This window comes from Phalangium opilio, unplaced genomic scaffold, assembly GCF_054372755.1.
Source record: "Phalangium opilio isolate 3A_F unplaced genomic scaffold, DU_Popi_V2 ptg000060l_1, whole genome shotgun sequence".
In the NCBI taxonomy this organism is placed as follows: domain Eukaryota; kingdom Metazoa; phylum Arthropoda; class Arachnida; order Opiliones; family Phalangiidae; genus Phalangium; species Phalangium opilio.
Window position 1 is genome coordinate 4,933,457 of NW_028324177.1, and position 22,883 is coordinate 4,956,339.

Genomic DNA, 22,883 nt, shown 5'->3' on the forward strand with positions numbered 1-22,883 from the left:
TGAGAATGTTGAGTCACTATTTCCTACAGCCGCACTTTTGAGTCTTTTTTCAGCAGCGTAAGAATTAATTCTGTCTTGAGGATTTCCACCCCAACTGGCTATGCGGTATTGTTGGATCGTAGAAACTAAACCTCCATATTCCACAGCACTTAAAAAGTCCTCAGATACAACGTGAACATCGTGTTCCTTAGCTTCACGAATTTCCTTGATATTTTTCTCAACATCTTCCTTGGTACTTATAACGCAAGCTGTAGTTTTGTCAATTTGAGAGACAACATTGCCTCCTAATCTCGCTATGCTTTTCTTTAGAGAATCTTTGGAACTATGGAGATTACCAATCAACACTATTTTAGTATCGTCCAATGGTTGTGGCTTTCTCTTGACACCCGAGGTTGATGGCAAATTTTCTGGTGTACTTGGAGTAGGTGCGTTTGTAGGAATGTAACGGTCTTGCTCTATGTATTCGTAGCTGTTTAAGAATGCATATTCCTCTTTTAGGTGATCTGGAATCTGGAAAGGCTTTCTTCTTGGTAGTTTTATTACATTTGTACATTTGCTCCATTCGCTTGCATTTCCAGTACAGTGATAACCATCATTTGAGAAAACCAATTGTCCACCGTCACTATCTGTGCAAGGTTCAAGAGATCCAAACGTCATGATTTCGGAAAGTCTATCTAGAATTTCGCTGTTTCCTGAAGGAATTTTTTGGTCGTTATATTTTAATAGTTCCACCATTTCTTTTTTTTAATATTTTTTTCAAGCTCGTCACGATGTTCATAAATTAACTGAGACTGTTCCTCAAGAATTTTCTTCTCGCCCCGATCAAGTAATTCCTCTTTCTTTATCTTATTTGGTGGAGTCACTTCAATTTTCTTTATCTTTTCTTTGATGGCCTTTTGATCTTCAACACAGAGTGTCTTAAATCCTCGTATTTTAGATCCATCTTCAAAAAACTTCAGAGTTTCTCTCGCTTCTACAAACCAATCAACGTGATACCACGCTGGTAGTGGACCAAATCGTCTAGCTTTTGCACTCTGTCTGTCAAATTTTGAAATGCGAGCTTGATCTTTTACGATTGTTTCTCCACAACCTTTACAAGATGACCGATTACTTTTGGCATATTCAGTTGAGAAGTCTTGAATTTCAATGGAGGAGCTTTTTCTCTTCGTTCCTTTAGATGGGGTATTGCTTGAAGCAGCAGGTGCTGCTTGAGACCCACTCGGAATTTCACTCCTTATTTTCTCTTGATCTCTCCAACGTAAATCCTCAAAGTGTGAGATGTCAGCCTCAGTTGACACTTTAAACTTTTGAGAAAAAGCACCGAAAATGGTACCACTTTGGAATCTTGTTTCCACAATAAGAAATTAATGTTACTCGCGTCATCAGATGCTCAATTTTGATATTTCACCTTTCTATCAAAACTTGACGCCTGAATAATTGCCGCCATTCTTAGCTCATCCTTATCTATGCGCCTTTTACAGCTTTTGCATGATGACCAGCCACTTTTGGCATATTCGGTACGCCACGGTAGACCTCGATCCATCTCTAAATCATACAAAGAGGTTTGAATAAGTTAGCACAGCTTGACTATTTGGTTTACTTTTCTGGTTAATGATGTATTTAAAAACCAAAACGTTATGTACGGGTCTTAGTTGCAGCAGAAGTAAGATGAGACTGGAAGTGAAGAGCTCAAGCATTGGTAGTAGATCCTGGCACTAGTGAAAAAATTTGAGGATTTCATGTCGCTTCCATCACTAGAGGGAAAAAATTGGTCGAGTTTCAAAAAATTTCCTACCCATACATGAGGTAGCTCAAGCATATTTCCTAAAGCTACTTCGCAGAGGAGCAACAACCCGGTGTTGTTCTCTCGACTGGCGTGACAGTATTTGGCACTTTCAGAGACTTAAAAGAATCAAATATTTGAAGTTAGCAACCTATAATTTAACTCTTTATTAAAAGGCTATGTGTAGTACCGTATCTGCAAAGTACACTCCTTTTCCAAAGTTGCAACCATTAGAAGGAGCTTCTGGTGGAGCAATACGAAGGCCTTGAGACAAAATGCCCATTAAGTTTGGGGTTCTGGAACCATGCCATAGTAGCTTTCTATTAGGGAATTTTTGGAATTCTCGGTAGCGTTCGCGTTCTCCCTGACGAGTAATTTTAAATATTTGATCGACTTCAAGTTCACAATCACTGTGAAAATCAGCGCCCGTGTTGTTTACGTATGTTAATAATGTCTCGAATTCTTCAGAATCTCTATCTAATACTTCAATTTCAGTTTTCAATTGTTCATAATGTTGATCTATTGGATCTTTGGTCGTTCCACCTTCCTCTTCAACTAACTTGTAACCGATCTCCACTTCAAGAAGGAAATTTGGCATTTCTACCTTGGATTTTATTATCTCAACATTATCCAAAAGAGGGACCCTTTTGGTTCCAAAATCATGAGGTATTAGCGTGAAGAATGTATTGGTGCAAGCTATTAGCTGGGCTTTCTTGTTTTCGTTGGGTTCATCGTCGAGTAAAGCCAGGAGTTCCGTCAAAACGGAATACGCCTCTTCAATTTGGTTCTTCGAAAGTTTTCCTAGTGGCATTTTCTTCAGATCAATTTCTAACTCCCACACGGCCTTGTTCATTTTCTCCACGTCAAAGATAAGGCGAATTAGTTCTTGGATGGCGTTGGGAAGTTTAGATCCAGATCCTACAACCAGTTTTTCTGAAGTTCCATAGTCAATGTCAAGTGGATACATTTTTTTAGGAACCTTTGAGGCAGTGTGGCGTAACTCCCACGGAGTTCCTGTTTTTTCTTCGAAAAGCCTTTTGAATTCGGCAACAGCTTCATACTTAGTAACAAAGTGTTCCGTCTTGTTATCACCAATAGTAGTTCCAACACGTCCCCAGCTCCGAAACACATAGTAATCCTTTCCTTCGTCTGACTTTAGAAGTTGAAGCTTGTAAAACGAATTAGATCCTTGAGTAACGACGACGTTTCCGAGAACAGCGTTGAAAGCTCCTTCTTCGTTTTGAAACACGTGTGTGCTGGCTTCAAGATTTGAATCTGGGTCAACAGCTACGCTGCCTTTCACTGTCAGTTTAACTTTCGTGCTCTTTCCAGATGAGAATGTTGAGTCACTATTTCCTACAGCCGCACTTTTGAGTCTTTTTTCAGCAGCGTAAGAATTAATTCTGTCTTGAGGATTTCCACCCCAACTGGCTATGCGGTATTGTTGGATCGTAGAAACTAAACCTCCATATTCCACAGCACTTAAAAAGTCCTCAGATACAACGTGAACATCGTGTTCCTTAGCTTCACGAATTTCCTTGATATTTTTCTCAACATCTTCCTTGGTACTTATAACGCAAGCTGTAGTTTTGTCAATTTGAGAGACAACATTGCCTCCTAATCTCGCTATGCTTTTCTTTAGAGAATCTTTGGAACTATGGAGATTACCAATCAACACTATTTTAGTATCGTCCAATGGTTGTGGCTTTCTCTTGACACCCGAGGTTGATGGCAAATTTTCTGGTGTACTTGGAGTAGGTGCGTTTGTAGGAATGTAACGGTCTTGCTCTATGTATTCGTAGCTGTTTAAGAATGCATATTCCTCTTTTAGGTGATCTGGAATCTGGAAAGGCTTTCTTCTTGGTAGTTTTATTACATTTGTACATTTGCTCCATTCGCTTGCATTTCCAGTACAGTGATAACCATCATTTGAGAAAACCAATTGTCCACCGTCACTATCTGTGCAAGGTTCAAGAGATCCAAACGTCATGATATCGGAAAGTCTATCTAAAATTTCGCTGTTTCCTGAAGGAATTTTTTGGTCGTTATATTTTAATAGTTCCACCATTTCTTTTTTTTAATATTTTTTTCAAGCTCGTCACGATGTTCATAAATTAACTGAGACTGTTCCTCAAGAATTTTCTTCTCGCCCCGATCAAGTAATTCCTCTTTCTTTATCTTATTTGGTGGAGTCACTTCAATTTTCTTTATCTTTTCTTTGATGGCCTTTTGATCTTCAACACAGAGTGTCTTAAATCCTCGTATTTTAGATCCATCTTCAAAAAACTTCAGAGTTTCTCTCGCTTGTACAAACCAATCAACGTGATACCACGCTGGTAGTGGACCAAATCGTCTAGCTTTTGCACTCTGTCTGTCAAGTTTTGAAATGCGAGCTTGATCTTTTACGATTGTTTCTCCACAACCTTTACAAGATGACCGATTACTTTTGGCATATTCAGTTGAGAAGTCTTGAATTTCAATGGAGGAGCTTTTTCTCTTCGTTCCTTTAGATGGGGTATTGCTTGAAGCAGCAGGTGCTGCTTGAGACCCACTCGGAATTTCACTCCTTATTTTCTCTTGATCTCTCCAACGTAAATCCTCAAAGTGTGAGATGTCAGCCTCAGTTGACACTTTAAACTTTTGAGAAAAAGCACCGAAAATGGTACCACTTTGGAATCTTGTTTCCACAATAAGAAATTAATGTTACTCGCGTCATCAGATTCAAATTTTGATATTTTACCTTTCTATCAAAACTTGACGCCTGAATAATTGCCGCCATTCTTAGCTCATCCTTATCTATGCGCCTTTTACAGCTTTTGCATGATGACCAGCCACTTTTGGCATATTCGGTACGCCACGGTAGACCTCGATCCATCTCTAAATCATACAAAGAGGTTTGAATAAGTTAGCACAGCTTGACTATTTGGTTTACTTTTCTGGTTAATGATGTATTTAAAAACCAAAACGTTATGTACGGGTCTTAGTTGCAGCAGAAGTAAGATGAGACTGGAAGTGAAGAGCTCAAGCATTGGTAGTAGATCCTGGCACTAGTGAACAAATTTGAGGATTTCATGTCGCTTCCATCACTAGAGGGAAAAAATTGGTCGAGTTTCAAAAAATTTCCTACCCATACATGAGGTAGCTCAAGCATATTTCCTAAAGCTACTTCGCAGAGGAGCAACAACCCGGTGTTGTTCTCTCGACTGGCGTGACAGTATTTGGCACTTTCAGAGACTTAAAAGAATCAAATATTTGAAGTTAGCAACCTATAATTTAACTCTTTATTAAAAGGCTATGTGTAGTACCGTATCTGCAAAGAACACTCCTTTTCCAAAGTTGTAACCATTAGAAGGAGCTTCTGGTGGAGCAATACGAAGGCCTTGAGACAAAATGCCCATTAAGTTTGGGGTTCTGGAACCATGCCATAGTAGCTTTCTATTAGGGAATTTTTGGAATTCTCGGTAGCGTTCGCGTTCTCCCTGACGAGTAATTTTAAATATTTGATCGACTTCAAGTTCACAATCACTGTGAAAATCAGCGCCCGTGTTGTTTACGTATGTTAATAATGTCTCGAATTCTTCAGAATCTCTATCTAATACTTCAATTTCAGTTTTCAATTGTTCATAATGTTGATCTATTGGATCTTTGGTCGTTCCACCTTCCTCTTCAACTAACTTGTAACCGATCTCCACTTCAAGAAGGAAATTTGGCATTTCTACCTTGGATTTTATTATCTCAACATTATCCAAAAGAGGGACCCTTTTGGTTCCAAAATCATGAGGTATTAGCGTGAAGAATGTATTGGTGCAAGCTATTAGCTGGGCTTTCTTGTTTTCGTTGGGTTCATCGTCGAGTAAAGCCAGGAGTTCCGTCAAAACGGAATACGCCTCTTCAATTTGGTTCTTCGAAAGTTTTCCTAGTGGCATTTTCTTCAGATCAATTTCTAACTCCCACACGGCCTTGTTCATTTTCTCCACGTCAAAGATAAGGCGAATTAGTTCTTGGATGGCGTTGGGAAGTTTAGATCCAGATCCTACAACCAGTTTTTCTGAAGTTCCATAGTCAATGTCAAGTGGATACATTTTTTTAGGAACCTTTGAGGCAGTGTGGCGTAACTCCCACGGAGTTCCTGTTTTTTCTTCGAAAAGCCTTTTGAATTCGGCAACAGCTTCATACTTAGTAACAAAGTGTTCCGTCTTGTTATCACCAATAGTAGTTCCAACACGTCCCCAGCTCCGAAACACATAGTAATCCTTTCCTTCGTCTGACTTTAGAAGTTGAAGCTTGTAAAACGAATTAGATCCTTGAGTAACGACGACGTTTCCGAGAACAGCGTTGAAAGCTCCTTCTTCGTTTTGAAACACGTGTGTGCTGGCTTCAAGATTTGAATCTGGGTCAACAGCTACGCTGCCTTTCACTGTCAGTTTAACTTTCGTGCTCTTTCCAGATGAGAATGTTGAGTCACTATTTCCTACAGCCGCACTTTTGAGTCTTTTTTCAGCAGCGTAAGAATTAATTCTGTCTTGAGGATTTCCACCCCAACTGGCTATGCGGTATTGTTGGATCGTAGAAACTAAACCTCCATATTCCACAGCACTTAAAAAGTCCTCAGATACAACGTGAACATCGTGTTCCTTAGCTTCACGAATTTCCTTGATATTTTTCTCAACATCTTCCTTGGTACTTATAACGCAAGCTGTAGTTTTGTCAATTTGAGAGACAACATTGCCTCCTAATCTCGCTATGCTTTTCTTTAGAGAATCTTTGGAACTATGGAGATTACCAATCAACACTATTTTAGTATCGTCCAATGGTTGTGGCTTTCTCTTGACACCCGAGGTTGATGGCAAATTTTCTGGTGTACTTGGAGTAGGTGCGTTTGTAGGAATGTAACGGTCTTGCTCTATGTATTCGTAGCTGTTTAAGAATGCATATTCCTCTTTTAGGTGATCTGGAATCTGGAAAGGCTTTCTTCTTGGTAGTTTTATTACATTTGTACATTTGCTCCATTCGCTTGCATTTCCAGTACAGTGATAACCATCATTTGAGAAAACCAATTGTCCACCGTCACTATCTGTGCAAGGTTCAAGAGATCCAAACGTCATGATATCGGAAAGTCTATCTAAAATTTCGCTGTTTCCTGAAGGAATTTTTTGGTCGTTATATTTTAATAGTTCCACCATTTCTTTTTTTTAATATTTTTTTCAAGCTCGTCACGATGTTCATAAATTAACTGAGACTGTTCCTCAAGAATTTTCTTCTCGCCCCGATCAAGTAATTCCTCTTTCTTTATCTTATTTGGTGGAGTCACTTCAATTTTCTTTATCTTTTCTTTGATGGCCTTTTGATCTTCAACGCAGAGTGTCTTAAATCCTCGTATTTTAGATCCATCTTCAAAAAACTTCAGAGTTTCTCTCGCTTGTACAAACCAATCAACGTGATACCACGCTGGTAGTGGACCAAATCGTCTAGCTTTTGCACTCTGTCTGTCAAGTTTTGAAATGCGAGCTTGATCTTTTACGATTGTTTCTCCACAACCTTTACAAGATGACCGATTACTTTTGGCATATTCAGTTGAGAAGTCTTGAATTTCAATGGAGGAGCTTTTTCTCTTCGTTCCTTTAGATGGGGTATTGCTTGAAGCAGCAGGTGCTGCTTGAGACCCACTCGGAATTTCACTCCTTATTTTCTCTTGATCTCTCCAACGTAAATCCTCAAAGTGTGAGATGTCAGCCTCAGTTGACACTTTAAAATTTTGAGAAAAAGCACCGAAAATGGTACCACTTTGGAATCTTGTTTCCACAATAAGAAATTAATGTTACTCGCGTCATCAGATGCTCAATTTTGATATTTTACCTTTCTATCAAATTTTGACGCCTGAATAATTGCCGCCATTCTTAGCTCATCCTTATCTATGCGCCTTTTACAGCTTTTGCATGATGACCAGTGACTTTTGGCATATTCGGTACGCCACGGTAGACGTCGATCCATCTCTAAATCATACAAAGAGGTTTGAATAAGTTAGCACAGCTTGACTATTTGGTTTACTTTTCTGGTTAATGATGTATTTAAAAACCAAAACGTTATGTACGGGTCTTAGTTGCAGCAGAAGTAAGATGAGACTGGAAGTGAAGAGCTCAAGCATTGGTAGTAGATCCTGGCACTAGTGAACAAATTTGAGGATTTCATGTCGCTTCCATCACTAGAGGGAAAAAATTGGTCGAGTTTCAAAAAATTTCCTACCCATACATGAGGTAGCTCAAGCATATTTCCTAAAGCTACTTCGCAGAGGAGCAACAACCCGGTGTTGTTCTCTCGACTGGCGTGACAGTATTTGGCACTTTCAGAGACCTAAAAGAATCAAATATTTGAAGTTAGCAACCTATAATTTAACTCTTTATTAAAAGGCTATGTGTAGTACCGTATCTGCAAAGTACACTCCTTTTCCAAAGTTGTAACCATTAGAAGGAGCTTCTGGTGGAGCAATACGAAGGCCTTGAGACAAAATGCCCATTAAGTTTGGGGTTCTGGAACCATGCCATAGTAGCTTTCTATTAGGGAATTTTTGGAATTCTCGGTAGCGTTCGCGTTCTCCCTGACGAGTAATTTTAAATATTTGATCGACTTCAAGTTCACAATCACTGTGAAAATCAGCGCCCGTGTTGTTTACGTATGTTAATAATGTCTCGAATTCTTCAGAATCTCTATCTAATACTTCAATTTCAGTTTTCAATTGTTCATAATGTTGATCTATTGGATCTTTGGTCGTTCCACCTTCCTCTTCAACTAACTTGTAACCGATCTCCACTTCAAGAAGGAAATTTGGCATTTCTACCTTGGATTTTATTATCTCAACATTATCCAAAAGAGGGACCCTTTTGGTTCCAAAATCATGAGGTATTAGCGTGAAGAATGTATTGGTGCAAGCTATTAGCTGGGCTTTCTTGTTTTCGTTGGGTTCATCGTCGAGTAAAGCCAGGAGTTCCGTCAAAACGGAATACGCCTCTTCAATTTGGTTCTTCGAAAGTTTTCCTAGTGGCATTTTCTTCAGATCAATTTCTTACTCCCACACGGCCTTGTTCATTTTCTCCACGTCAAAGATAAGGCGAATTAGTTCTTGGATGGCGTTGGGAAGTTTAGATCCAGATCCTACAACCAGTTTTTCTGAAGTTCCATAGTCAATGTCAAGTGGATACATTTTATTAGGAACCTTTGAGGCAGTGTGGCGTAACTCCCACGGAGTTCCTGTTTTTTCTTCGAAAAGCCTTTTGAATTCGGCAACAGCTTCATACTTAATAACAAAGTGTTCCGTCTTGTTATCACCAATAGTAGTTCCAACACGTCCCCAGCTCCGAAACACATAGTAATCCTTTCCTTCGTCTGACTTTAGAAGTTGAAGCTTGTAAAACGAATTAGATCCTTGAGTAACGACGACGTTTCCGAGAACAGCGTTGAAAGCTCCTTCTTCGTTTTGAAACACGTGTGTGCTGGCTTCAAGATTTGAATCTGGGTCAACAGCTACGCTGCCTTTCACTGTCAGTTTAACTTTCGTGCTCTTTCCAGATGAGAATGTTGAGTCACTATTTCCTACAGCCGCACTTTTGAGTCTTTTTTCAGCAGCGTAAGAATTAATTCTGTCTTGAGGATTTCCACCCCAACTGGCTATGCGGTATTGTTGGATCGTAGAAACTAAACCTCCATATTCCACAGCACTTAAAAAGTCCTCAGATACAACGTGAACATCGTGTTCCTTAGCTTCACGAATTTCCTTGATATTTTTCTCAACATCTTCCTTGGTACTTATAACGCAAGCTGTAGTTTTGTCAATTTGAGAGACAACATTGCCTCCTAATCTCGCTATGCTTTTCTTTAGAGAATCTTTGGAACTATGGAGATTACCAATCAACACTATTTTAGTATCGTCCAATGGTTGTGGCTTTCTCTTGACACCCGAGGTTGATGGCAAATTTTCTGGTGTACTTGGAGTATTTGCGTTTGTAGGAATGTAACGGTCTTGCTCTATGTATTCGTAGCTGTTTAAGAATGCATATTCCTCTTTTAGGTGATCTGGAATCTGGAAAGGCTTTCTTCTTGGTAGTTTTATTACATTTGTACATTTGCTCCATTCGCTTGCATTTCCAGTACAGTGATAACCATCATTTGAGAAAACCAATTGTCCACCGTCACTATCTGTGCAAGGTTCAAGAGATCCAAACGTCATGATATCGGAAAGTCTATCTAGAATTTCGCTGTTTCCTGAAGGAATTTTTTGGTCGTTATATTTTAATAGTTCCACCATTTCTTTTTTTTAATATTTTTTTCAAGCTCGTCACGATGTTCATAAATTAACTGAGACTGTTCCTCAAGAATTTTTTTCTCGCCCCGATCAAGTAATTCCTCTTTCTTTATCTTATTTGGTGGAGTCACTTCAATTTTCTTTATCTTTTCTTTGATGGCCTTTTGATCTTCAACGCAGAGTGTCTTAAATCCTCGTATTTTAGATCCATCTTCAAAAAACTTCAGAGTTTTCTCGCTTGTACCAACCAATCAACGTGATACCACGCTGGTAGTGGACCAAATCGTCTAGCTTTTGCACTCTGTCTGTCAAGTTTTGAAATGCGAGCTTGATCTTTTACGATTGTTTCTCCACAACCTTTACAAGATGACCGATTACTTTTGGCATATTCAGTTGAGAAGTCTTGAATTTCAATGGAGGAGCTTTTTCTCTTCGTTCCTTTAGATGGGGTATTGCTTGAAGCAGCAGGTGCTGCTTGAGACCCACTCGGAATTTCACTCCTTATTTTCTCTTGATCTCTCCAACGTAAATCCTCAAAGTGTGAGATGTCAGCCTCAGTTGACACTTTAAACTTTTGAGAAAAAGCACCGAAAATGGTACCACTTTGGAATCTTGTTTCCACAATAAGAAATTAATGTTTCTCGCGTCATCAGATTCAAATTTTGATATTTTACCTTTCTATCAAAACTTGACGCCTGAATAATTGCCGCCATTCTTAGCTCATCCTTATCTATGCGCCTTTTACAGCTTTTGCATGATGACCAGCCACTTTTGGCATATTCGGTACGCCACGGTAGACCTCGATCCATCTCTAAATCATACAAAGAGGTTTGAATAAGTTAGCACAGCTTGACTATTTGGTTTAATTTTCTGGTTAGTGATGTATTTAAAAACCAAAACGTTATGTACGGGTCTTAGTTGCAGCAGAAGTAAGATGAGACTGGAAGTGAAGAGCTCAAGCATTGGTAGTAGATCCTGGCACTAGTGAACAAATTTGAGGATTTCATGTCGCTTCCATCACTAGAGGGAAAAAATTGGTCGAGTTTCAAAAAATTTCCTACCCATACATGAGGTAGCTCAAGCATATTTCCTAAAGCTACTTCGCAGAGGAGCAACAACCCGGTGTTGTTCTCTCGACTGGCGTGACAGTATTTGGCACTTTCAGAGACCTAAAAGAATCAAATATTTGAAGTTAGCAACCTATAATTTAACTCTTTATTAAAAGGCTATGTGTAGTACCGTATCTGCAAAGTACACTCCTTTTCCAAAGTTGTAACCATTAGAAGGAGCTTCTGGTGGAGCAATACGAAGGCCTTGAGACAAAATGCCCATTAAGTTTGGGGTTCTGGAACCATGCCATAGTAGCTTTCTATTAGGGAATTTTTGGAATTCTTGGTAGCGTTCGCGTTCTCCCTGACGAGAAATTTTAAATATTAGATCGACTTCAAGTTCGCAATCACTGTGAAAATCAGCGCCCGTGTTGTTTACGTATGTTAATAATGTCTCGAATTCTTCAGAATCTCTATCTAATACTTCAATTTCAGTTTTCAATTGTTCATAATGTTAATCTATTGGATCTTTGGTCGTTCCACCTTCCTCTTCAACTAACTTGTAACCGATCTCCACTTCAAGAAGGAAATTTGGCATTTCTACCTTGGATTTTATTATCTCAACTTTATCCAAAAGAGGGACCCTTTTGGTTCCAAAATCATGAGGTATTAGCGTGAAGAATGTATTGGTGCAAGCTATTAGCTGGGCTTTCTTGTTTTCGTTGGGTTCATCGTCGAGTAAAGCCAGGAGTTCCGTCAAAACGGAATACGCCTCTTCAATTTGGTTCTTCGAAAGTTTTCCTAGTGGCATTTTCTTCAGATCAATTTCTAACTCCCACACGGCCTTGTTCATTTTCTCCACGTCAAAGATAAGGCGAATTAGTTCTTGGATGGCGTTGGGAAGTTTAGATCCAGATCCTACAACCAGTTTTTCTGAAGTTCCATAGTCAATGTCAAGTGGATACATTTTATTAGGAACCTTTGAGGCAGTGTGGCGTAACTCCCACGGAGTTCCTGTTTTTTCTTCGAAAAGCCTTTTGAATTCGGCAACAGCTTCATACTTAGTAACAAAGTGTTCCGTCTTGTTATCACCAATAGTAGTTCCAACACGTCCCCAGCTCCGAAACACATAGTAATCCTTTCCTTCGTCTGACTTTAGAAGTTGAAGCTTGTAAAACGAATTAGATCCTTGAGTAACGACGACGTTTCCGAGAACAGCGTTGAAAGCTCCTTCTTCGTTTTGAAACACGTGTGTGCTGGCTTCAAGATTTGAATCTGGGTCAACAGCTACGCTGCCTTTCACTGTCAGTTTAACTTTCGTGCTCTTTCCAGATGAGAATGTTGAGTCACTATTTCCTACAGCCGCACTTTTGAGTCTTTTTTCAGCAGCGTAAGAATTAATTCTGTCTTGAGGATTTCCACCCCAACTGGCTATGCGGTATTGTTGGATCGTAGAAACTAAACCTCCATATTCCACAGCACTTAAAAAGTCCTCAGATACAACGTGAACATCGTGTTCCTTAGCTTCACGAATTTCCTTGATATTTTTCTCAACATCTTCCTTGGTACTTATAACGCAAGCTGTAGTTTTGTCAATTTGAGAGAAAACATTGCCTCCTAATCTCGCTATGCTTTTCTTTAGAGAATCTTTGGAACTATGGAGATTACCAATCAACACTATTTTAGTATCGTCCAATGGTTGTGGCTTTCTCTTGACACCCGAGGTTGATGGCAAATTTTCTGGTGTACTTGGAGTAGGTGCGTTTGTAGGAATGTAACGGTCTTGCTCTATGTATTCGTAGCTGTTTAAGAATGCATATTCCTCTTTTAGGTGATCTGGAATCTGGAAAGGCTTTCTTCTTGGTAGTTTTATTACATTTGTACATTTGCTCCATTCGCTTGCATTTCCAGTACAGTGATAACCATCATTTGAGAAAACCAATTGTCTACCGTCACTATCTGTGCAAGGTTCAAGAGATCCAAACGTCATGATATCGGAAAGTCTATCTAGAATTTCGCTGTTTCCTGAAGGAATTTTTTGGTCGTTATATTTTAATAGTTCCACCATTTCTTTTTTTTAATATTTTTTTCAAGCTCGTCACGATGTTCATAAATTAACTGAGACTGTTCCTCAAGAATTTTCTTCTCGCCCCGATCAAGTAATTCCTCTTTCTTTATCTTATTTGGTGGAGTCACCTCAATTTTCTTTATCTTTTCTTTGATGGCCTTTTGATCTTCAACACAGAGTGTCTTAAATCCTCGTATTTTAGATCCATCTTCAAAAAACTTCAGAGTTTCTCTCGCTTGTACAAACCAATCAACGTGATACCACGCTGGTAGTGGACCAAATCGTCTAGCTTTTGCACTCTGTCTGTCAAGTTTTGAAATGCGAGCTTGATCTTTTACGATTGTTTCTCCACAACCTTTACAAGATGACCGATTACTTTTGGCATATTCAGTTGAGAAGTCTTGAATTTCAATGGAGGAGCTTTTTCTCTTCGTTCCTTTAGATGGGGTATTGCTTGAAGCAGCAGGTGCTGCTTGAGACCCACTCGGAATTTCACTCCTTATTTTCTCTTGATCTCTCCAACGTAAATCCTCAAAGTGTGAGATGTCAGCCTCAGTTGACACTTTAAAATTTTGAGAAAAAGCACCGAAAATGGTACCACTTTGGAATCTTGTTTCCACAATAAGAAATTAATGTTACTCGCGTCATCAGATGCTCAATTTTGATATTTTACCTTTCTATCAAAACTTGACGCCTGAATAATTGCCGCCATTCTTAGCTCATCCTTATCTATGCGCCTTTTACAGCTTTTGCATGATGACCAGCCACTTTTGGCATATTCGGTACGCCACGGTAGACCTCGATCCATCTCTAAATCATACAAAGAGGTTTGAATAAGTTAGCACAGCTTGACTATTTGGTTTACTTTTCTGGTTAATGATGTATTTAAAAACCAAAACGTTATGTACGGGTCTTAGTTGCAGCAGAAGTAAGAAGAGACTGGAAGTGAAGAGCTCAAGCATTGGTAGTAGATCCTGGCACTAGTGAACAAATTTGAGGATTTCATGTCGCTTCCATCACTAGAGGGAAAAAATTGGTCGAGTTTCAAAAAATTTCCTACCCATACATGAGGTAGCTCAAGCATATTTCCTAAAGCTACTTCGCAGAGGAGCAACAACCCGGTGTTGTTCTCTCGACTGGCGTGACAGTATTTGGCACTTTCAGAGACCTAAAAGAAACAAATATTTGAAGTTAGCAACCTATAATTTAACTCTTTATTAAAAGGCTATGTGTAGTACCGTATCTGCAAAGTACACTCCTTTTCCAAAGTTGTAACCATTAGAAGGAGCTTCTGGTGGAGCAATACGAAGGCCTTGAGACAAAATGCCCATTAAGTTTGGGGTTCTGGAACCATGCCATAGTAGCTTTCTATTAGGGAATTTTTGGAATTCTCGGTAGCGTTCGCGTTCTCCCTGACGAGTAATTTTAAATATTTGATCGACTTCAAGTTCACAATCACTGTGAAAATCAGCGCCCGTGTTGTTTACTTATGTTAATAATGTCTCGAATTCTTCAGAATCTCTATCTAATACTTCAATTTCAGTTTTCAATTGTTCATTATGTTGATCTATTGGATCTTTGGTCGTTCCACCTTCCTCTTCAACTAACTTGTAACCGATCTCCACTTCAAGAAGGAAATTTGGCATTTCTACCTTGGATTTTATTATCTCAACATTATCCAAAAGAGGGACCCTTTTGGTTCCAAAATCATGAGGTATTAGCGTGAAGAATGTATTGGTGCAAGCTATTAGCTGGGCTTTCTTGTTTTCGTTGGGTTCATCGTCGAGTAAAGCCAGGAGTTCCGTCAAAACGGAATACGCCTCTTCAATTTGGTTCTTCGAAAGTTTTCCTAGTCGCATTTTCTTCAGATCAATTTCTAACTCCCACACGGCCTTGTTCATTTTCTCCACGTCAAAGATAAGGCGAATTAGTTCTTGGATGGCGGGCGTTGGGAAGTTTAGATCCAGATCCTACAACCAGTTTTTCTGAAGTTCCATAGTCAATGTCAAGTGGATACATTTTATTAGGAACCTTTGAGGCAGTGTGGCGTAACTCCCACGGAGTTCCTGTTTTTTCTTCGAAAAGCCTTTTGAATTCGGCAACAGCTTCATACTTAGTAACAAAGTGTTCCGTCTTGTTATCACCAATAGTAGTTCCAACACGTCCCCAGCTCCGAAACACATAGTAATCCTTTCCTTCGTCTGACTTTAGAAGTTGAAGCTTGTAAAACGAATTAGATCCTTGAGTAACAACGACGTTTCCGAGAACAGCGTTGAAAGCTCCTTCTTCGTTTTGAAACACGTGTGTGCTGGCTTCAAGATTTGAATCTGGGTCAACAGCTACGCTGCCTTTCACTGTCAGTTTAACTTTCGTGCTCTTTCCAGATGAGAATGTTGAGTCACTATTTCCTACAGCCGCACTTTTGAGTCTTTTTTCAGCAGCGTAAGAATTAATTCTGTCTTGAGGATTTCCACCCCAACTGGCTATGCGGTATTGTTGGATCGTAGAAACTAAACCTCCATATTCCACAGCACTTAAAAAGTCCTCAGATACAACGTGAACATCGTGTTCCTTAGCTTCACGAATTTCCTTGATATTTTTCTCAACATCTTCCTTGGTACTTATAACGCAAGCTGTAGTTTTGTCAATTTGAGAGACAACATTGCCTCCTAATCTCGCTATGCTTTTCTTTAGAGAATCTTTGGAACTATGGAGATTACCAATCAACACTATTTTAGTATCGTCCAATGGTTGTGGCTTTCTCTTGACACCCGAGGTTGATGGCAAATTTTCTGGTGTACTTGGAGTAGGTGCGTTTGTAGGAATGTAACGGTCTTGCTCTATGTATTCGTAGCTGTTTAAGAATGCATATTCCTCTTTTAGGTGATCTGGAATCTGGAAAGGCTTTCTTCTTGGTAGTTTTATTACATTTGTACATTTGCTCCATTCGCTTGCATTTCCAGTACAGTGATAACCATCATTTGAGAAAACCAATTGTCCACCGTCACTATCTGTGCAAGGTTCAAGAGATCCAAACGTCATGATTTCGGAAAGTCTATCTAGAATTTCGCTGTTTCCTGAAGGAATTTTTTGGTCGTTATATTTTAATAGTTCCACCATTTCTTTTTTTTAATATTTTTTTCAAGCTCGTCACGATGTTCATAAATTAACTGAGACTGTTCCTCAAGAATTTTCTTCTCGCCCCGATCAAGTAATTCCTCTTTCTTTATCTTATTTGGTGGAGTCACTTCAATTTTCTTTATCTTTTCTTTGATGGCCTTTTGATCTTCAACACAGAGTGTCTTAAATCCTCGTATTTTAGATCCATCTTCAAAAAACTTCAGAGTTTCTCTCGCTTGTACAAACCAATCAACGTGATACCACGCTGGTAGTGGACCAAATCGTCTAGCTTTTGCACTCTGTCTGTCAAGTTTTGAAATGCGAGCTTGATCTTTTACGATTGTTTCTCCACAACCTTTACAAGATGACCGAATACTTTTGGCATATTCAGTTGAGAAGTCTTGAATTTCAATGGAGGAGCTTTTTCTCTTCGTTCCTTTAGATGGGGTATTGCTTGAAGCAGCAGGTGCTGCTTGAGACCCACTCGGAATTTCACTCCTTATTTTCTCTTGATCTCTCCAACGTAAATCCTCAAAGTGTGAGATGTCAGCCTCAGTTGACACTTTAAAATTTTGAGAAAAAGCACCGAAAATGGTACCACTTTGGAATCTTGTTTCCACAATAAGAAATTAATGTTACTCGCGTCATCAGATGCTCAATTTTGATATTTTACCTTTCTATCAAAACTTGACGCCTGAATAATTGCCGCCATTCTTAGCTCATCTTATCTATGCGCCTTTTACAGCTTTTGCATGATGACCAGCCACTTTTGGCATATTCGGTACGCCACGGTAGACCTCGATCCATCTCTAAATCATACAAAGAGGTTTGAATAAGTTAGCACAGCTTGACTATTTGGTTTACTTTTCTGGTTAATGATGTATTTAAAAACCAAAACGTTATGTACGGGTCTTAGTTGCAGCAGAAGTAAGATGAGACTGGAAGTGAAGAGCTCAAGCATTGGTAGTAGATCCTGGCACTAGTGAACAAATTTGAGGATTTCATGTCGCTTCCATCACTAGAGGGAAAAAATTGGTCGAGTTTCAAAAAATTTCCTACCCATACATGAGGTAGCTCAAGCATATTTCCTAAAGCTACTTCGCAGAGGAGCAACAACCCGGTGTAGTTCTCTCGACTGGCGTGACAGTATTTGGCACTTTCAGAGACCTAAAAGAATCAAATATTTGAAGTTAGCAACCTATAATTTAACTCTTTATTAATGAATGAATGAATGAATATTTATTGTGCATATAAAAAACCACGAAGGTTCACGAGAATATACACAGTTGTAATGATATCATATTTGCATTTCCTAACTGTTAAGAATATCAAATGGAAGACAAATTAAAAACAAACCAAGTGAAACCTTATTAATCCAGCTCCTTGTATTTAACATTAAATATATCAAAATTTTCGCCAAAACTGTTAACTGTAATTTGCATTCTTTTAATTGGATTTAAGTGGTTAAGAGATTCTCTAAATGTTTTTCTAAACCTTCCAGACTTGGGGACTAGAAAGTCCAACCGTCCTAGCAAATCTGGAAGAGTTATCCTATTATTAATTAATTTATGTAGAAATTTAACGTCGTTAATAAGGAGAATGTGAGCTATAGTAGGAATGTCCAAATACCCTAGTAAAATATGGTAATCATATGGAGCCTTTTTCATGAAATAAGTATGGCAATATTCAATAAACTTCCGTTGCACATTCTCAAGAAGTACCTTTAGATATCTACTACAACCACACGGGGCACTTGTCTGGTGGACAAGGGTCCGGCTGAAGACGGTGCAGGCTGCCCTGCGCAAGCTTCAAAGGCTTGCCTGCATTGGTGTTACAGGGGCCATGAGATCGACCCCAACTGCTTCCCTGGAGGTGCTTCTTGACATGCTACCTCTTCATCTTTTCATTGAGGAGGAGGCTGTCATGGGGGCCTACAGGCTCCACATTAATGGCTGTTGGGTTCCAAGACTTTGGGATTACAGCCATACGAAGCTCTTTCGGGAGTACGCTGCACTTGAGCCGTCGTTAACGATGTGCTCTGACAAAACCGTTACCAGCTTTGATTTCACTAAGCCATTCAGCATCCACTTTCCCAGTCGGGCCGAGTGGACTAACCTGCTGCCTCTTGGCACTGGGGGTGAAACTATTTGGTTCACCGATGGTTCCAAGACTGATTCCGGCGCTGGCGCCGGCTATTACTGCCAAACTACAAGGGTCGGTTTTTCTGCTTGCCTGGGCACCTTTGCTAGTGTGTTCCAAGCGGAAATTGCCGCGATCTGTTATTGCGCAGACTACTGCATTAACAAAGGGTATAACGGACGGACTGTGAGGATTTATTCTGACAGTCAGGCCGCCCTGAATGCGCTGGACCAGTGTCAGATTACCTCTCAACTGGTGCGTAGCTGCCTTGATCTGCTAGCGCAACTGGCGTCCTGCAACAGGGTTCTGTTGTACTGGGTGCCAGGGCATAGCGGTTATTATGGCAATGAGCAAGCCGATAGATTTGCGAAAAGGGGCGCGGAGGCCAAGCTCTTGGGGCCGGAGCCGGCCGTCCCCATCCCCTACGGGCATGTCAAACGGAGCCTGCATGACAGGATGACTGTCATACAAAACCAGCTCTGGCATGACATGAAGGCCAGAGACAGACAAAACAGTTAGTCAATGGTCCCTGCAGGTCTCGTGCTAGAGACCTAATTTCGCTCAGCAGATGGGATATTAGGCTGGCCACCGGTCTTCTGACCGGACACTGTCGGCTAAATAGGCACCTCCATCTGATGGGTCTTGCTGACGACCCCCTCTGCAGGTCGTGCCAGGAGAAGGAAGAAACATCCGCTCACGTACTTTGCGAGTGCGACTTCTTCGCCTCGCTTAGACTAGAACATTTTGATTCACACACTGTGGAGCCCTCGCGGGTCTCCTCTTTTACGGTGGAGCGAATTCTTCGCTACGCTGCGGCTACGGGCCTATTCAAGGCCTGATTTTGAGGTTGCACAATATGCCTTTGGCATCGGTGCTAGGGCGTGAGCCCCACCTCATCAACAATAATAATAATACTACAACCACCCCAGGCCAAGCCACCATACAGGACCCGTGATCTCACTAGGGCTTGATAAAGAAGACGGAAATGGTCTAGGGAATGCAATTTCCTACACATCTTCAAGCAAACAGCCAGAGTACGGCGACTTAAAGCAACGCATTTATGTACTTGCTCGGTAAAATAAAGTCCTCTGTCAAAGATCACGCCAAGATCTCTCACAGTGGACTTAAGGGGTATGTGAGCGCCCTCAATGGTATAGTCGTTGGAAATTTCTCTAGCAATTCGCCTTGTAAATGTGACATGCACGGATTTGGTTGGATTTACTGGTATTTTGTTAAGAGAGCACCATCTTCCTATAGAGTCAAGGTAAAGTTGAAGTAATTTACCGTCTAACTTAGAATTAATACTTTTGAAAACTTTATTGTCATCAGCAAATTGAAGAATACGGGAATGTAAAACCGAAAATTGTAAATCGAAAAGATACATATTAAAGAGTAAGGGTCCAAGAGATGATCCCTGTGGAACCCCACAATTAACTTCGTATGTTTTCGATGTGATTATGCCATTGCATTTCAAGACATTGACTCGATTCGCCAGATAGCTAGCAATCCATTCCAAGATATCACCCCCCAATCCAAGGGCCTCTAACTTGTCATGAAGGTAAGAGTGGGAGACGCGGTCGAAGGCCTTGGCCAGGTCAAGGTATACAACATCGACCTGGCCCCGGCACTCGACCTCAGGAGCCACGTAATCCATAAAGGAAACGTGGTTCGTTTCCACACTCCTACCCGGAACAAAGCCATGTTGACAGTCGTTGGGTAGCAAGCTAAACCAACGCTGTAAATGTACGTGTACTACTCTATCAAATACCTTAGCGAGAACGCAAAGAAGGGAAATCGGACGGTAGTTTCGGACATCGCTGGATTTTCCAGACTTGTAAACCGGGACAATGACAGCTTTTTTCCAAAGCGTTGGGAATGAGTGAGTACGGAAGGATAAATTAAATATATGCTCCAATATAGGTAACAATATATTCCCACAGCCCTTGATAACAAACGACGGAATTTTGTCGAAACCAGTAGAGAGTTTGTTGGGTAGACGATTAATAGCAGCATATATGTCCGCTTGAGTTAGTTTTAAACAGTTATGAGGCGTTGTAACTAAGGTAGAAGTATCAAAAGTGTATTTTGAACTAGTTTCAGTATTGTCAGTCGAAATTGTTGAGAAATGCGCCATGAATGTTTCCCCCAATTGCTCCGGATCAGTAATGATTGTCTTACCAATTTTCAATAATATATCAGAGTGTCTGTCTTTTAGATTACCATTGATAAAACTCCAAAATTTTTTGGGTTGGGACAAGGCGTCTCGACAAGATTTTACTGCCATAGCAGCTTTGTCCCTTACTGTAAGCCTTCTCACCAACGAACGGGACAGCCTAAAATTAGCTATGTCGGAGGCTAACCCCGACCTCTTTTTCTTATTAAAATAATATTTTTTGCGCTTGATAGCTTTTTTGGAGGTCCAAAGAATACCAAAAGGGGAAGCCCCGATTATTACGCGGAATCTTGTTAGGGATCGAACTATCCATAGCTGACGTTATATATTCCGTTAATGTCTGGACACAAAAATTAACATCCTGCGAATCCAAAACCACCGACCAATCTGAATCGCGTAAAATTGAGTATAGCAAGTGATAGTTACCTTTTTTAAATTGATATACTGGTTGTAAATTAGGGGAGACCCTACAAATGTCAAATGGACAAAGCAAATAGAAAGGCGGATGGTAGTTGTCAATGTCCACAAATGGATCAAGGAGAGGTACAGTATCAATGCCGTGTACATTAGTAAGACAAAGGTCCAGAAGATTACCATAAGTGGGAGCTGGGTTAATTTGGTTTAAATTAAATTCATAACAAACATCGAGAACATGAGCAGCCTTAGTTCTAGTTTGGTGAGTGCATCCCACACTGCTACCCAGAGTCCAGTTGATACCGGGGAGATTAAAATCACCCAGAATCAGAATTTCACCGTCATAATCTACCAACGAGGATACCAAAACATTCTTAAATTTCCGATACTGAGCGTCGTCATCTGAGGGGCGAAAGTAACCAGTGCCAAGAAGAAGCGGAAGATTATTTTTTAGTTTAAACTCGACAAACACACCCCCTTCGGCACCTTCCAGGTCACTTCGACGGTGAAAAACAAGGGACTTCTTGATAGCAATGAGGGATCCCCCGCCCCTAACATTGACAGAATCCGGATCTGATCGATCCGCCCGAAAAATAGTATAGGAATTTGGAAAATAATCCGAATTAAAATGAGAGTGGTTAAGCCACGTCTCTGTTAAACAAACAATATCAAAATCATTAACGATTAGGTTAGTTAAAAAGGTACTAGACTTGGTTCGTAGACCGCGCACATTCTGATAAGCTATAGTCAGTTCTTTCATTCTTGGACATTTGAAGAATCCGCAGGGGAACCCGCGTCTGAGATTTCACCATGCAGTTCCGAGACATGTTTGTGCTCGTCTCTCGGTACCCCATGGAAATCTGTTAGAAAGCTGTTCGCAGGCCAAATATTGGGATCCCTCATTTTTGGTATGTCAGACTCATCATCACACGTCAAGTAGAATGACGAATGACGGGCATTCGGATTTTTAGTACGCAGTCTTATGCACTGCACCGACTGCACACCTGAATCAGCCCTCAAAAAATCTTGCAGTTCTTTCGACGTGATCCCAACATCCAACCCAGTGGCAAAGAATGCTTTCTTGACCGCCTTCACTCGACGTGGTGCAGCCTTGATCCGGCTTGTCAAAGACACACCCGAGACCACAGGCTTAGATGCAGGAACATGACGAGTGGAGTTGATGTCAGTTTTTGTTTGCACAGCCTTGGGTAATGCTCCAGAGAATGAAGGAATGGAACCCTGTGGCCAGGGCAAGGCAGATGGGTTGAGAGCGCCAGGACGGTTAGCCAATGGTGGAAAAGATTGAGCTTCGTCCCTAGAAGCCCGTGACCCAAGCGGGGCTTGAAATGGTATTTGGCGACTGGCAAGTTCTCGACGAAGGCCAGCGTTCTCATTTTCTAATGAAGCCAGACGTTCTTGGAACTCTGATAACGTAGCTTGCATCTTAAGTAGGATGGTGTCGTTGCTATCCAATTTATTCATCATTTTGTCCAGTATCGAATCAGATTCCCTAGTGAGGCTATCAACGCTAAGTAGATGGACGAATGCTTCGTGCACCACCTCTAAGATGAGACCCTTATCGCCCTCAGCCAGCTTAGCAGGTGGTTTAGGCGCAGGTATGGCCCCATTGAACTCTTTATCGCGGGGTATGGCGCTATTACTATGTCGCCGAGCCGGACTTCTAGATTTGCGAGTAGCGGCTTTGCATTCCGTACAGGTAAAGTATGAATTAGGGGTACAATCTTTATGTACACGGCGCTTGCATAGTCCAGTGCAAAAATGACACTTTTGTTTTCCATAAAACCGATTATCGCAAACACAACAAGAGTCTGAAGAAGCAG

The 22,883-nt window shown here is 40.5% G+C and overlaps 1 protein-coding gene across 1 annotated transcript; it reads right to left on the reverse strand.

Annotated features, from left to right (window-relative positions):
- Window positions 1-17,804: 17,804 nt before the first annotated feature.
- LOC149666725 (uncharacterized) lies at window positions 17,805-21,774 on the reverse strand. The gene is made up of 6 exons (XM_089841632.1): window positions 21,753-21,774; window positions 21,463-21,693; window positions 20,987-21,390; window positions 19,761-20,943; window positions 19,573-19,706; window positions 17,805-17,867 (listed from the first exon to the last, which is right to left on the reverse strand). Exons 1-6 carry the CDS (start codon window positions 21,772-21,774, stop codon window positions 17,805-17,807), a joined length of 2,037 nt encoding a protein of 678 aa, XP_089697758.1.
- Between the last annotated feature and the right edge of the window lie 1,109 nt (window positions 21,775-22,883).

Bases quoted from the DNA above. Each gene is read 5' to 3' on its own strand.
- LOC149666725 (XM_089841632.1), bottom strand. From the start codon at position 21,774: ATGTGCGCGGTCTACGAACCAA. The intron at 21,694-21,752 runs GTCTAGTACCTT...TTTGTTTAACAG, and splicing joins GTGCGCGGTCTACGAACCAA to AGACGTGGCTTAACCACTCT. The intron at 19,707-19,760 runs GTATTAATTCTA...TTGACTCTATAG, and splicing joins TGACAATAAAGTTTTCAAAA to GAAGATGGTGCTCTCTTAAC.